Source organism: Cornus florida, unplaced genomic scaffold (assembly GCF_030987335.1).
Source record: "Cornus florida cultivar Cherokee Brave unplaced genomic scaffold, ASM3098733v1 CherokeeBrave_3.0.0_Hap2_Chr02, whole genome shotgun sequence".
In the NCBI taxonomy this organism is placed as follows: domain Eukaryota; kingdom Viridiplantae; phylum Streptophyta; class Magnoliopsida; order Cornales; family Cornaceae; genus Cornus; species Cornus florida.
The window spans coordinates 29,755,428-29,770,693 of NW_026775572.1; the positions used below are offsets into that span (position 1 = coordinate 29,755,428).

Here is a 15,266-nt window from a genome sequence, read left to right on the forward strand (position 1 = left end):
TGAACAATAATATTTTCTTGTAACTTCTATTAAAATTATTAAAAAGAATTCTACTATAATTTTCTTATAAATTTTAGTTTTAACCCAACACAATGTGAAAAAGTCTTCTTTCTTTTTTTCCTTTTTCTTTCAGTTCGTTTTAACAGTCGCACCATACATACATACATAGGTAGAAAATTATTTGTATGTATATGCAAATGACGTTAGATACACAACACCACATCTAACACACACACCCATAGTCACATAAGGATTCTGTGTCTCCACTATGGATGGAGATTGGACCATCAGTGAAACCTACCATGATGATGATTCATTCTCATCACCTAATGATTTAATCTACACTATTGATGGAGTACAAAACAGCACCAATCACATAATACAGAATATATATATACCCTTATAGCTTGCATAGACAATTATATTGAACCATATAATACTTGCACTCATTCACATTTTGCTAATCAATAGCACAGACACCCATATGCATTATAATATATATATATATATATATATATATATATCATTTTACCCTTTCAAAATACTGTAATTCTCTGAGAGTAAAAAATTGCATCAAACTGCTTGATTGCTTTTTTCTTTCTCACATAATTGACATTGTTCAAACTTCAAACTCAAAAAGGGGGGACAAATTTATTACATGATTACCAAGTAAGATCCTGATTTCGAATAAATCTTGGAACAAATCCATAGAAAATTTTCTTTCATAGTAGAGATTATACAAATGACACGAAAACCACAAAGTTAAAGCCTTACACTCCTAATAAAATTCAATAGACAAATTTAGCCCATTTGCCAGACCAAAAACCCTGACCCCTGGCGATAAACGATGAAATTAACAAGTCTAAAAATTCATTCCAATAAGAACTAAAAAACCAGAAAACAAGACCACTACTACCCAAATTTGAAACCACCAGCAGGTAGGTTGGGCTGGCTATTTCCAAAATTAAAACCCTGCTGATTACCATCTACACCAGCTTGAATATTTTGCTCTTCCTCATCCTCCTCAGCCCAGTATCTCTCTAAGATCTTCACAGCCTTCTCATAAATTTCATTGTTGTCGTGGGTTTGAAGATTCTCAATCTTGTCCAATCCATCACATTCATCAATCATTTGTGCATATATGTTGATCCCACCATTCATACCCACTTCTTTGTCAGCCTCGCCCACCTTCAGAATGTTCTCAAGCCCCTCGAGGCATACTGTAACAATCCTTGGGTCTGGACAGATCAGAAGATCACAAAGTGGCTTAATGCAACCTTGGCTCGCCAAGAATCTGCAAAGCATATATGGTGTGTGTGTGAGAGCAAGCCCTGGTCCAGTGCATTCTTTTTGCAAATATTGGACTCTATATAGTATATTTAATAAAAAAAAAGTATATTTAATGAAGTATAAAGGTAAAACACTGGTTTATTAAGGGTTAGAGGCAGGACCCATAGAACATGATTCTATCAGCACCACACAAAACGGATCACAGAATTAGAAAAAGAGTTTTGCAATTGCCATTATCAGCAATAAATACCATTATCGCTGCCAACATGTTGTGTTTAAAAGTTAATAATGGGTGGCTTATGTTATGACCAGAAGAGTAGTAATTGATATTTGTTAAAATATCTTTATTATTATTATTATTATTTTATTAGCTGTTTTCAGCCTTTTATTAGGTGTTTTATGTAAGATCTATTATCATGGGATCACGTAAATTTTGGCATATTTTTTGTTTTTCTTTGATTTGGTTTCCTTTCTTTGTACCCTATTCTTGTATATAAATATAGTTCTTAGCTCTTGGTTTGAGTAAGCCAAACCCAAAACAACTTCTTTTTGGTATCAGAACAAAAAAACAAAAAACATTCGCCTCATCATCTTCCTTCCCCAACGCCGCCACCTTTTCTCTACCTCTCTCCTCTTTCCCTCACCTCCGGCGCACCTCCATCTCCCCTCCCAACCCTTGCGCCGGACCCCTCTCTCTCTCTGTTTTCGACTCCTTTTTTAGAAGAATTCCCTTGGGCTTTTTATGACCTAAGGGTTCTTCTGGGCTTTTTTTTTTTTTTTTTTTCCCCTTTGTGGGCTACCGGTGTTTGTTCGGCAGCATATTTGGAGAAAAGCGTCATTTTTCCTGCCTTGTTTTTCTCTTTCCTCCCTCTTTGACGTGTGGACCAGCCTTATTTTGGTATTATGAGTGATTCTAGTAGCCAAAAGAACACTTAATCTTCAACACAGCATACTCCGGCGCAACGGGTTACTAGTGTGCTCTTAAATGGCTGCAACTTCGTATCTTGGTCGTGTTCTCTTCACCTCTATATTGGAGGGAAAGGGAAAATTGGTTAGCTTTTGGGTCTAATAAAGGAACTGGAAAAGATGGATACTAAATATATTGCATGGGACATGGACAGATGCACCATTCTGGGTTGCATCTTCAACTCAATGGAGGAGCGTATCTATAATATGTTCATGTTTCACACTTCCGTTTTTCGTCATTTGCAAGATGTAAGCCCACTTCCGCAATGACGCTCATATCTTTGAACTTTATCAGCAGATTGCCCATGCATCTCAGGAAACACTCAATCTGTCAGTATCAGAGTATTTTGGGTACCTCCAGTCTAGGGGGGAAGAATTAGCACAGTATGAACCTCTCTCCGATTTCTCTAAAGCTGCTGCAACTCTTTTGGTCAAGAGACTGGACCGCCAGCATACATGCCGGTTTTTTATGGGTTTACGATATGAGAGTGATGCTCTTAGCACTCAGATCATAAACACCTCTCCTATGCCTGATTTATATGATGCTTTCACTGCTGTTGACCATGAGGAGCATAGACGTTAGATCTCTCAGCCAATAGCTTTACCAAAGACTCCAATTGATCAGATGGCTCTTGCTGCTAATTCTAGAATTTCAGAGGGAAATGTTATTTGTTAACATTGTGGAGCCACGGATCATGTAAAGGATTGTTACTTTAAGCTTCATCCCGAGCTAACCCAGAAATTTTCTTGCAATCGTCCTTCTAGTTGTGGCTGCAATAGCCAATACTATTGGTAGGTATACTACTCCACAGATTGTTGTCCCTCCTGCTTCAACTCCTCCCAGACCATCTTTTTAGGACTTTAATCAGTTACAGTCCCAGATTGGTCAGCTTCAGGAGCAGTTCGGAGCTTTATCTACCAGAGGTGGCTCTTCAAACCCACGGCCACTATAGCTACAGGTACTCTTTCTGCTTCTCATGTTAAAGCAGAAAAACCTACTTGGGTTCTGGATTTCGGAGCCAATGTTCCTATTCCTGTTACCCCTGTTAATTAGGTTGTTAGTCTAGCCGATGGGTCAACCACCATTATTCGTAGTAAAGGAAATATTCATCTATCCCCTGATATTATTTTGCCATATGTTCTTTATGTTCTTAACTTTACATTTAATCTTCTATCTGTTAGCAAACTTTGCCAAATCACTAAACTATGCAGTGATTTTCTTTCCTCATTACTTTAAAACACCTGTGTACAAAAAAGATTTTTGGCAGGGGATATGAGCACGATGGCCTCTACTACTTTAGGGATCCTCCACCGACACCTTCAACACTTGCTTCAAGCCTCTGTTCTTTCCAGTTTCTAGGTCTAATGATTTTTCCTTTCAGACTTTAAATTTTATGGCATGCTCGCCTTGGGCATGTAAACTTTCAGTATTTATGTCTGCTTTTCCCTTCATTAATAACAGCTTGTAAGGATAATAAGTTCCAATATGAGATTTGGGAGTTTTCTAAACAAACTAGAACCAGTTATATTTCTCATATACATCATGCACCTAGTATGTTTGATCTCATACAATTTGATGTGCGGGGTCCTTCTCTTGTTACTGCTTTTTCGGGGCATCATTATTATGTAACATTCATTGATGATTATTCCTGTTGCACATAGGTATATTTACTTTTAAAAAATCTGAAGTTTTTCCCTGTTCACTCAGTTCCTCCAAATGATCAAAACTCAATACAAAACTGTTGTTAGGAATATTAGGTCTAACAATGGTCGTGAATATGTTTCTAATGAGTTTCGGTCTCAACTTAACCAACAGGGTATTCTTCATCAGCTTACTTGTCCATATACGTGGCAGAGCGTAAAAACCGCCAACTAATGTCAGTTGTTCGATGTCTTTTAAGTGGTATGAATGTGCCAAAGTCATACTGGCACATGGCGGTTCCTACAGCTACTTTTCTCATTAATCATACCCCTAGTAGAGTATTAAATGGTAAGGCCCCTTACAAGTGTTTTAGCCTAATATTACTCTTTTTTCCATCATGCCTCGGGTGTTTGGTTGTACATGTTTTGTTCAAAATTGTAGCCCTTCTCATACTAAACTTGATGACAAGGCCATTAAATGTATCTTTTTAGGATACTCTTCCATGTCAAAAGGTTACCGGTGTTATGATCCTGTACACAAACACATGTATCACCTTTCTTGATGTCACCTTTCATAAGCTTACCCCTTTTTATGGTTCTAACACTATCTTACAGGAAACTTCTAATCCCGGTCAAGAGGATTCTCCTCTTGCTCGTTATCTTCCTATTTTTCAAGAAGAGTCTTCTCTTGTGGTTTTCTCACCCCCTTTACAGGTCTATTCTCACCGCCCTCGTGCTCCGCCCTGACTGCCTTCATCCTCCTCAAATACAGGTTTAAGTACATCTCCTATCTCTCCTTTACATTTCCCTAACCCTGCTCATGAGTCTCGATATCCCACTCTAGACCGTAAACCCCTGCTCGATTTGCATTTGCTTGTAGTACTGATCATCATATTTCGTAGTACATCTCTTATGATGGTCTTTCAAGGTCTTACAGAACCTTTCTATGCAAACTTGATTCCATTTCCATTCCCAGAAATGTGTCTAAGGCTCTCCGGAATCCCAATTGGATGTTTGCTATGATGGTAGAAATGGATGCTTTGCAACAAAATGAAACATGGGAGCTTGTATCTCTCCCTTCAGATGAAAAGACTGTTGGTTGCAAAAGGGTATGCAGTGTTAAATATCAGTCAATGGCTCTATTGATCGATATAAGGCTCGTTTGGTGGCCAAAGGGTTTACTCAAATTCATGGTAAAGACTTTAATGATACCTTCGCTCCAGTGGCTAAATTGACCTCCGTTCGTTTGCTTATCTCCCTAGCTGCCTCTCACAATTGGCCTCTTCATCAGCTTGATGTGAAGAATGTTTTCCTTAACGGTGATCTTCTTAAGACTATTTACATGGATCCTCCACCCATTTTTCGGGCTGAGGGGGTGTATGCTAGAAAAGGTCTGTCAATTGCGGAAGTCTTTGTATGGGTTAAAACAATCTCCCAGAGCTTGGTTTAGCCGCTTCGGTGATGTAATTCTATCCATGGAGTTTGTTTGATGTCATTCTGACCATACATGTTTTATCCACCGTTCCTGACTGGTCGATGTATCATTCTTCTTGTCTATATTGATGATATCATCATTACAGGCAATGACATCCCTGGGATTGGTTAAGTAAAGCTTCAATTGGCTAAAGTTTTTTTATGTGAAAGACCTTGGGCAGCTCAGATATTTCTTAGGAATTGAGGTTGCTAGATCTAAGCAGGGTATCTCTTATCGCAAAGGAAGTATGTCTTGGATCTTCTTCGAGACCCGAGTATGTTTGGGTGTAAACCTACTTACACTCCTATGAATCCTAATCTGAAGATCTCGGTTGAGTCTGGAGATGTCCTCTTTGATCCCTCACAGTATCAGCGCTTGGTGGGAAGATTGATTTATCTTACCAACACCCGTCCTGATTTGGCTTTTGCAGTTATTGTTGTGAGCTAGTTTATGCATGCTCTTCGTACAGCTCATATGAATGTGGTATATCATATTCTTCGATATCTTAAGTCTTGTCCTGGACTTGGATTATTTTATTCTTCTAGCCGGCAGGTTGGGCTATCATATTTCAATGATGCAAACTATGTTGGGTCCAAGACTGACAAACGTTCCATATCTGGCTTCTGTACTTTTTATCAAGACCATCTTATATCCTGGAAAACTAAGAAGCAACTTGTAGTTTCGAGATCTCCAACACAGGCTGAGTATGCTGACATGGCCCAGGGTACTTGTGAGATTCTCTGGCTTCGATCTTTCTTGGAGGAGCTAGAGCTAAGTGAAAAATAGTCCTCAAACTTCTTTTGTGATAATAAGTCAGCCATCATGCTTGCTCCAAATTCTGTTCTTCATGAGAGGACTAAACATATAGAGGTGGACATTCATTTTATCAGAGAGAAGGTTCATTCGGGAATTATCAAGCCGTGCTTTGTTTAGTCCTCTAATCAATTGGCAAATGTGTTCACCAAATCCGTTGGTCCATCTTTGCTTCATTCCTTGATTACCAAGTTGGGCTTGATTAATATCTTCAGTCCAGCTTGAGGGGGAGTGTGGAAATATCTTTATTATTATTATTATTATTATTTTAATAGCTATTTTAAGCCTTTTCTTAGATGTTTTATCCAAGATCCCTATTATCATGGATCACGTAAATAAGATTCTCGTAATCATGGGATCATGTAGATAAGATTCCCACAATCATGGAATCAGGTAGATTTTGGCATATTTCCTGTTTTTCTTTGATTTGGTTTCATTTCTTTGTACCATATTCTTGTGTATAATATAGCTCTTGACTCTTGGTTTGAGTAAGCCAAATCCAAAACTTCTTCTTTTATATTGACCATGATTCAATGAAGTAACGGTCCAGTCTCGACCGAAAAAAAATAGAGAGAAGAAAAAGTGAGAAAAAAAAAAAATGTATGGGCACTAGAAGAACCGCATGGCAGGAAATAGTCTTGCATGGTCCCAAGTAAATGAGATTTCGGGAACTACTGAATTGCTACAGAGTAACCTGGCTTTAATTGTTGTGAAACTAAAAAAAGTGAAAGTAACAAAGATGTAAGTGGTTTATCAAAGCCAGGGAGTTTAGGTCTGCCTAAAAACACACAATACAGAATGGAGAAGAAACAACACAAACTATATATCGACTTTAGGTCTGCCCATAAACACAATAACTTTGTAGCTACAAAATGACTATACACAAAACGGAGAAGAAACGCACCGGATCTGCTCATGGGATCCTCCAGATGTGGCATTTGAGATAGCCCATGCAGCCTCCTTCTTGATGTCAAATTCTGCATGTTGAAGTAGGTGTACAAGGGGAAGGATAATATTGGCCTCGATAACAGCCTGTTCAACATAAATGAATTCTTCTCAGCTTTTCTTTTTCTTTTCTTTTCTTTTTTTTTTTTTTTTTTTTTTTTTTTTTTGGTTCTTTTCCCTCTCAATAATCTGAGAAAGCCAATTTCTGGCATGAAAGGTTTTGATTAAAGTGACCTAATCTGTTATCTGTATAATAGATGATTGGAACTTTACACTTAGCAACTTCAAAGTAAAAACAAACAGAAGTTCCTCATATTCCTATCTATTGTAAAGAAAAGACACACATTGCTATAGTTGTTAACATTGTCAATCAGCATTATAGCTTTTTGTTTGGAAATGAAGTGTTCCACAGCAACAAAGTGAAACTATAAAACGTTATATACTAAACAGAACAAGAGTGCTTTCTTACAAAACCAGTTGTTGTGAGTGTGTGTGCGACTGTGCGTGTCTGCTACAATCAACATCATAAGTAAAAACCCACCTTATCCGAATTTTATAGTTAAGATTTCCTGAAAATAAAAATCATGAAATAACTAGGGAAAGTTTAAGCAGTAGAATAAGTTTAAGCAACTGACTCCATGGACTAACATAGTCATGAAAATATTAATTGTCGAACAAGTTTAAGCAACATACTAAATGGACTTATAATCAGATGCACAAAGCAACATCTCCCAACGAATACTTTCAACAAGAAACAATTTCAGTTGAAAAAAAGTAAAAGAGATATTTGGAAGAAAAAAAAGATAAAATATCCGCTGTGAATAAACAGAGAACACTATAAAATTTTAATAACCACTCATTTTTTACCAATAAAATCATACTGTCGGTTACTTTTGCGGGGATCATACTTGACCCACACCAGACATGCAACCAGAAAAAATAATAATAATAATAATAATAATAAAGGTTACATGGATGGTGTGTATCACATTTAGTTGGATAAAAAATTCTTCCTAGAAAAAAAATGTGTGTGTGTGTAGAGGGAATCCTATACCTGTATTTGACCTCTATTCCCGGCAGTGATATTTGAGATCGTCCAACAAGCTTCTTTCTTGATGCTTTTCTTATGATTTTGTGTCAGAAGTTGATAGAGACACGGGAGAACTTGGTTGTCAATCACAAACTGCAACATATGTAATGGGTTAGTGAGAAAACTGCAACATATGTCTTTCGTAGCATCATCATGATTCTAAAATATAGTATTACTTGTGAGGTTTATCTACTACTATATATCCCAAAAATGGCTGTTGTGTGTTTCTCTGTCCAATATTCAACGTAGGTACATGAACTTCGTATATGACGTGTCTAGGGATGGATATGTGTCTAAACATACAATTAATCATAAAGATTTTGAAACCCAATAATCCACAGAAATGAGTGAATCTTCATGTGGTTTTCATAATCTTCTTTTATAATTTAAGACAATAGTGTTTTTATGTTATACATAACAGGAGACTTTATGATGTTATACTCTAAACATAATATTGGATATGCATATTGCTAAAAATAAATTTAGCAAGGAGTAAAAGCTTGAGTGTCCCAGTGAGATCACTTTCCAAGAGCAGTAGCGAATCAGTCTAGTAGCTGAGAAAGCATCTTGACATTTCCTCGATACCATACTTTTGATTATTACAATTAATCTTGGATTCCAAAGCCTTTTGCCTATTAGGCTTCTGTTCCTCAAAACCACATTGCCCATTTTCAGCCCTCCTCTTTCTTAGGAAAATGCAGAATCTTGTATCAGAGTGAGCTGTTTGTAATCTCAGTCAAAATTAATTTTCTACGGAGTTTTGTGTGACGTTTTAATAATAAATGCACATATATATATATATATATGTACACCGAAGTATTGAGCTTAGAAACCTTAAAATTCCACAAATTCACGAGAGAGATTTCTAGAAAACAGCTCAAAAAAATATTCAAAATGATTAGCATCCTCCTTTGAAGGATAAGGGTAGTTACAGGGCAGTTATCCACTTATCCTAGTTCATTCCAAGGGCTAGGAGTTAACTCCTCCAAGTTGAGAAGCAAGTCCACTTAAGGCCTCAGATAAGGCAGCATCTTTTATGCTTTTGTAATATAGGTATAAAGCAATTTTCTTTCCACTTATTAACCATATAATATTTTGTTCACTTCAACTCAACAGAGTCCTTTTCCAACTAATTGAAGTTGGCTACATTAATCTTGTTTGTCATTCGGTCGTATCTAAGTCATAGCCTCAGCAAATCATATTTGTCTTTCTAAATTTACTAAAGTCAATTCATTTAGTTCTTACTCATCTTAAATCTTTTTCATTGTAGAACTTCTCTTCAGGCCTCCAATTTAGCACTTACCCCTTTTCCTCTAGTTTCATCAATCAAAACAATATCATCATAAGTTAACAATACACAATGAATCTCATCCTGAATGCGTCTAGTCATACAAAGATATGAGCTTCAAGTTGGCTCATGTTATTATTTTCTACTTTCTAAGAAACATTTTCATTTTAGATATATAGTTGAACCTGAAGCTTTAGAACTTATATTTCTGGTTCTACATTGTAATAATAGTCCATATATGCTTTTTCAAAATCGGTTTTCTGCAATCAGCAGTAATTTTGTTCAATATGACGTTGACATACAAGATTGGTAAGTTCAAAAGAGAGAAAAATCAAGAGAACAACTCATATGTGAAAAGCTTCATAGCTTATAATGTGAAGAAATTTTGTGGTAATGACATAGACAAAATATATATTAAAATACCTGTGTCTGAACATCATCACCGGTGACAATGTTTCCCACTGTCCGAAGTGCAGGTATAAGAACTGTTGGCGATGGATGACTTGTGGAAACAATTTTTTTTAAAAGGACACAAATATAGAAGTTAGTATCAGAAGTCTAGCAGATATCTAACCAAAAGAAGAGAGAGGGAGAGAGAGAGAGAGAGAATCCTGCCCCAAAAAAGAACATAGAAAAAAGTTCCAGCAATAGGTTAGAAGGAGAGTTTGCTAGAAAACGAATTCTATTAACACTAAAGCTACATCTGGTGTGAAAGAATGAAATGAGATAGGAATAGAATACCATTCTCTTTCCACTGTTTGGATACAGACAATAAAATGATGCGGGAATGAAATAACCATTCCTCCCCCAGTGTTTATTTAAAACAAATTAAAATTTGTAATGAGATAAGTTTTAAATTGGTTTTCAAAATTACTCCTACTTCTTGTAGTAAATCAATTGGTATTAACTTTCACCAATCGACTCTACAAAGAATGACCATATAAATAGGTGTATAGGAAAAGATCCATGTTTTCTTTTTTATCCTTGCAATTAGGAAGAGACCATGGTTCGCATTCGTGGTTGCCAATGCAAACGTGGACGCAGTGTAATGGAATCGATATCGGCATAACGTAATGGAATCGGTTATAGTAGTATTGAATTTTTTTTGACCTTGCACGTAAGGCCCAAAATGCATCGATACGCAATTTTTTACAGCATACTGTGATAAAGATGATTTTGTAGTGAATTTTATTGAATTCGTGAAGACCATTTAGCATAAGTTATGATTTATTTATAAATTGCAAGTCACTATCTTTATTAAAAAGCTTAGCTATTTTATTTTTTAGTAATCAATGAATACTAATACATTTAAATTCGAAAAGTAGATTCGAAAAAATATATAAATAAGTCAAAGCAAATAGTGTGAAAAAGTGATAGAAGAACCCTTCCCATGTTTTTAACATCCTAAAACAAATATCATATTATGCTTTATATTTTTAACATTTTAAAATAAATTAATAAATATTAGTTGTAGTAATTTGGGTAGAGTGTTTGTTTTTGAAAACATAGGTCAATAAATAAAGACAACAAATATAATTAAGGAAAGTTAATGGAGCTTTCAAAAAGAAAGCCAACAAATATGTTTATTGAACTATTATTAACACAAAGAAAATCATTGGCATGTTGGATGGGGTGCTGGTGTTTGAAAGAGGGAACAAAGGTTCAACCCTCCTTAGCAGCAAGTTTTCTTAATAAAAATAAATAAAGTTGTCCAGAGCTGGCCGGTTAAGCTGACGATCCCGGCCGTTTCCTATGTGAATTTTGAGTCTCACCGGTAAATCGGTGAGACACTGTATCAGCAGCCAGAAATTCTGTTGCAAACCAGCCAATTCGGCGAACCATGGAAGAGACCCATATAACATTGTCAAATAAAAATATTTCACAAATCAAGGGTTGAACTAACAAACTTTCTTCAACTATATTTAAGACTTGAGTTGGAAACCCAGTTCAAGGGTTTGACAATGGAATGTAGAGAGAGAAAGAGGGGTTGTCATTAATATGTTGCTTGTGGTGTGCATTTCTAAATCCCCATGTTCGATCACGATGGTAGTATATGAGAGAGAAGTAGTAAACATACGGAGAGAGCAAATAGAGCGAGGTTTGGGCCATCGCCGGAGGTTGGGTGCCGTAGGCAAGTTAGGTCATTTGTGTTTGAGAGAGCAGTAAGGAAATCAAGGGCTTTTTAGTCCTAAGTTATTTTATTTTAGATCTAGGTGGGAATGGGCATTTCTTAGGTCAAGAAGAGGAATGCTCATTCCAACTTTCTGTTAGAATAGCCATTCCAAGGGAATGGTCGTTCCAACTTTAATATGGCTTACCAAACTAAGGTTATATTAATCAAAAGGCGAAATGGCCATTCCATTTCATTTCATTCCAGCAAACCAAATGTAGCCTAAGAGAAGATCTGAATGAGGTCAATGCATAAGTTCAAAAGTTCTTGAGAAACAGGAACATACAGCAGAAGCTCCACGAGTCGAGGACAGACGCCTGCCTCAATCACAGCTTGAATTTTGTCATTGGGGCCATCAGAAAGATAGGAAAGTGCCCAGCAAGCATCTGTTAGAACTTCTTCATCATTCAGGTGGATAAGTTGCCGAAGAACTGGCAGTGCGGGTTTAACCTGACAAAATCAAAAAGAAAAAATTACCATACCAGCTTAACCCGGTCAGGAACGGTAACCAATGATTACCCCATTTGCAAGTGTGGGCAAATCAAAATAATATAACTTTCGGAAGCCTCCAACCTGTTCAAATGGTGTTGGAGGCTTGCCTCGGCAGAAGTTAGATAAAGTCCATGTAGCATTTCTCAGCATGGAAAGTTTCGAATGTTCATTTAGCTGAGCTAGCAAAGGCAATAGGGCACCGTGACTGAGAACAAGATTCCTACAACTTGGAGAGTCACCAGCAACGTTACCCAAAGCCCATACAGCCTGTTTATAAGATAGAAAGTAAGAAATGAAGAATAGTTAGCAATCATAATAAAAAAAAATATATAATAACCGATCTAGGCTCAAAATACTTAGATAATGGGATTCTACAAAATTTAGAATAAATAACGATGTAAAATTTTTCAGAAGCCTAAAATTTGGCAATACAATGGGAATAAAAATGGAAAATATGAAATAATTCAAATAAAATATATAAAAGCGTGGCAAGGGGAATAACACAACTTGGAATTTAGATTTGTTACATGATAACCTCAAGTTTTTATTACGAAAGACAGCTAAATTGAAGTCGAGAAACTCAAGTGCTACTAGATTAAAACATAAATTTCAAAATTGAGGGAATTAGTCACCACAGGTTCTCAAATAACAAATATGTCTTGCGACAAAAGGGGGTAAGAGTCTACCTGCTCACGAACATCATCACTGGCAGAGCCAAGAAGTTGCACAAACTTGGGGACAGCACCTTGTTCAATGACAACTTGTGTATGCTCCGACGTCCCAGATGCAACATTGGTCAAAGCCCATGCTGCCTCAAACTGCAATCAAAGGCAAAATCAGGCTGATGGTGGAATCTGGAATACAAAATATAGAAGTTGAATGGGAAAAAGAGAAGCAACAATGGTCCCTACTTGCAGTTGAGGTAGATCATGCCTTCCAAGAAACTCTACAAACCGAGGTACCACACCTGCTTTGATCACCTCATCAATTGGAGGGCTGCGCTCTGCACAGAATGCAAACTAAAGCTCAACGCTATAAACAATTAAAATCCTGAAAAAAGAAATTTCCAATGTTGAAACTGCATGGATACCAATTGACAATAGCTTCCTGAACTGGGTAGTCGCTTCAATTTGCAAAGCAGGATCCTCAGACCATACTCCTTGCACCATCAAAGGAATACTTTCCAACTATTGAACACCACAAAGAACAAATGGTGAACATCGAGAATACAATTATCAGAACAAGTAGCACAAACTAGAAACTCAACACAACTAACCATACGTTTGAGTGCAGAAACATGAAGTTCAAATGTATTTAGTTTTTCTCTTCTTTGCAATAATCCCCAAAGTAACCAAGCAATCCCCAGACAAAACACCGGTATGCCAGCATACCAAGGGGTTTTCAGTCTGATGAAGGAATTTTAAGATTTTGCTAAATATGAAATAAGCAAAAATCCTACGTGGGTTTTTGAAGCATTTGGAGTTGCTGAGACTGTAAAAGAAGCCCTTGCCTGAATTTCTAGGGCATTTGAAGTTGTTGAGACTGTAAAAGAAGTCCTTGATTGAGTTTCTACGGCAGAATTTTCTATTCTCTTTGGTTTCTAAACAAGTAAAGTTCAACCCAGCTAAACCAAATAGTTGTTTCCCAAATCTAAGATTCAAATCATTGATCTGTTCCTTTTCCTTTTTTTTCTGTTTTGTTAATTTGATCTTAATGTACTTCCTAGAATTTATGATCGATCAAAGGCATCAAAAGAAATCGCATGGACAACCCACCAATCAAACATCAGTATACAATCAGAATCAGAAGATTTTAAAGGAGACGAATGATGAAATCTGTTGTATTAAACCCAGTAATTAAGATTTCATTTTCCTAACTAGAGAAAATTCTAAAATCCAATTACTGATCCAATTCCTCTTTCCTACATTTTCTCTACTACCAAACATGACCCAATCGAACACGCATCAAAACCCATAAATCAAAGATCAATACACAATCAAAATCACAAAATTCAAGTAGGGCGAAATCGGTATATACCCTCTTCTCGATGGCGGCTGGGGTTTGGGATGCATCGGAGAGTTGCTGAGACTGAAGAAGAATCCCTTCCCTTCGCTTCTTGAGAAGATTATCCTCGCGCTTGTTCTTCCTGATCTCCACCAAATTGTCCTCTCTCCTCCGCCGTGCTTCGTCTGCATCGACCCCAGTTTTGTACGATTTCTTGCGGACCTCGGTGCGAGTACTGGGTCGCAGAGACATTGTCCGTGCTTTCTCTCTCTAGATTGTTTCTCTCTCTAAAAAGGAACGAAGAAGAAGAAGCGTACCGACTTCGAATATGGAAAGAGAAGTTCAGAACTTACAGATCGAGGATTTTGGTAGTGTATGGGTATAATATGTACTGCTCAATTGTAAAAGAGAATTATATATATATATATATAGACACACACACACACACAACACACATATACTCTCTCCGGTGTGAGAGTTAACTTGCTCCTGAGATTACGTTTGGGTACAAACCACGTCATGAGTCACACGAGGATTATTCCGTCTTTTCACCATTTTGTTTTTCAGTTTTTGTTCTTGTACATGCATTGGAGTCATTAAATTCATATGCTATAAGTAATGTGCACTTTAATTTACTACCATAGGACATGTTAAATGATTGGTTTTCCCGGGAACATGCAGATGAATGAAAATTTTATACACTATGAGGTGTTCTAATAAGTTGGTCAAAAAAAATATATGCTCATGCATTTAATTTTCAAAAGAGTCATGCTAATAATACGGAAAAAAAAACAACTGAAACTTTTGTAGTTTCCATGAATACAAAGGATCATACATTATTTTTGCTACTCTCTTTGGTTTATTATTTTTTCAGCTAATTATTTTCCTTTTCAAAAATTAAATTATCTCACTCATTGCACTTTTATGCTTTTACAATGTTATTAATATGTAAAATTAAATGGACTATTAAGTATGGAGCTGACTTTTTTACCTCTCTCCTTCTCAGTATTATTTTTTAGGGTGAAATGCTCTATCCCCTGAAGTTTCCCTTTATCCGTAAAATTAAAGGTTTAAATTTATAAAATCGTGTTAT

The 15,266-nt window shown here is 36.6% G+C and overlaps 1 protein-coding gene across 1 annotated transcript; it reads right to left on the reverse strand.

Annotated features, from left to right (window-relative positions):
* Positions 1–625: 625 nt before the first annotated feature.
* Positions 626–14,616, reverse strand: LOC132294535 (importin subunit alpha-4). Its single transcript, XM_059792430.1, has 10 exons — positions 14,207–14,616; positions 13,260–13,356; positions 13,081–13,172; positions 12,856–12,987; positions 12,251–12,436; positions 11,964–12,127; positions 9,931–10,009; positions 8,184–8,312; positions 7,089–7,216; positions 626–1,294 (listed from the first exon to the last, which is right to left on the reverse strand). Exons 1-10 carry the CDS (start codon positions 14,423–14,425, stop codon positions 913–915), a joined length of 1,608 nt encoding a protein of 535 aa, XP_059648413.1. The 5' UTR covers positions 14,426–14,616; the 3' UTR covers positions 626–912.
* Positions 14,617–15,266: the final 650 nt, after the last annotated feature.

Coding starts and splice junctions, on each gene's coding strand:
- LOC132294535 (XM_059792430.1), bottom strand. CDS start 14,425: ATGTCTCTGCGACCCAGTACTCGCACCGAGGTCCGCAAGAAATCGTAC. Junction 12,988..13,080: donor ATGATCTACCTCAACTGCAA/GTAGGGACCATT, acceptor CTTTGATTGCAG/TTTGAGGCAGCATGGGCTTT. Junction 1,295..7,088: donor GGATCCCATGAGCAGATCCG/GTGCGTTTCTTC, acceptor TATGCTTTGCAG/ATTCTTGGCGAGCCAAGGTT.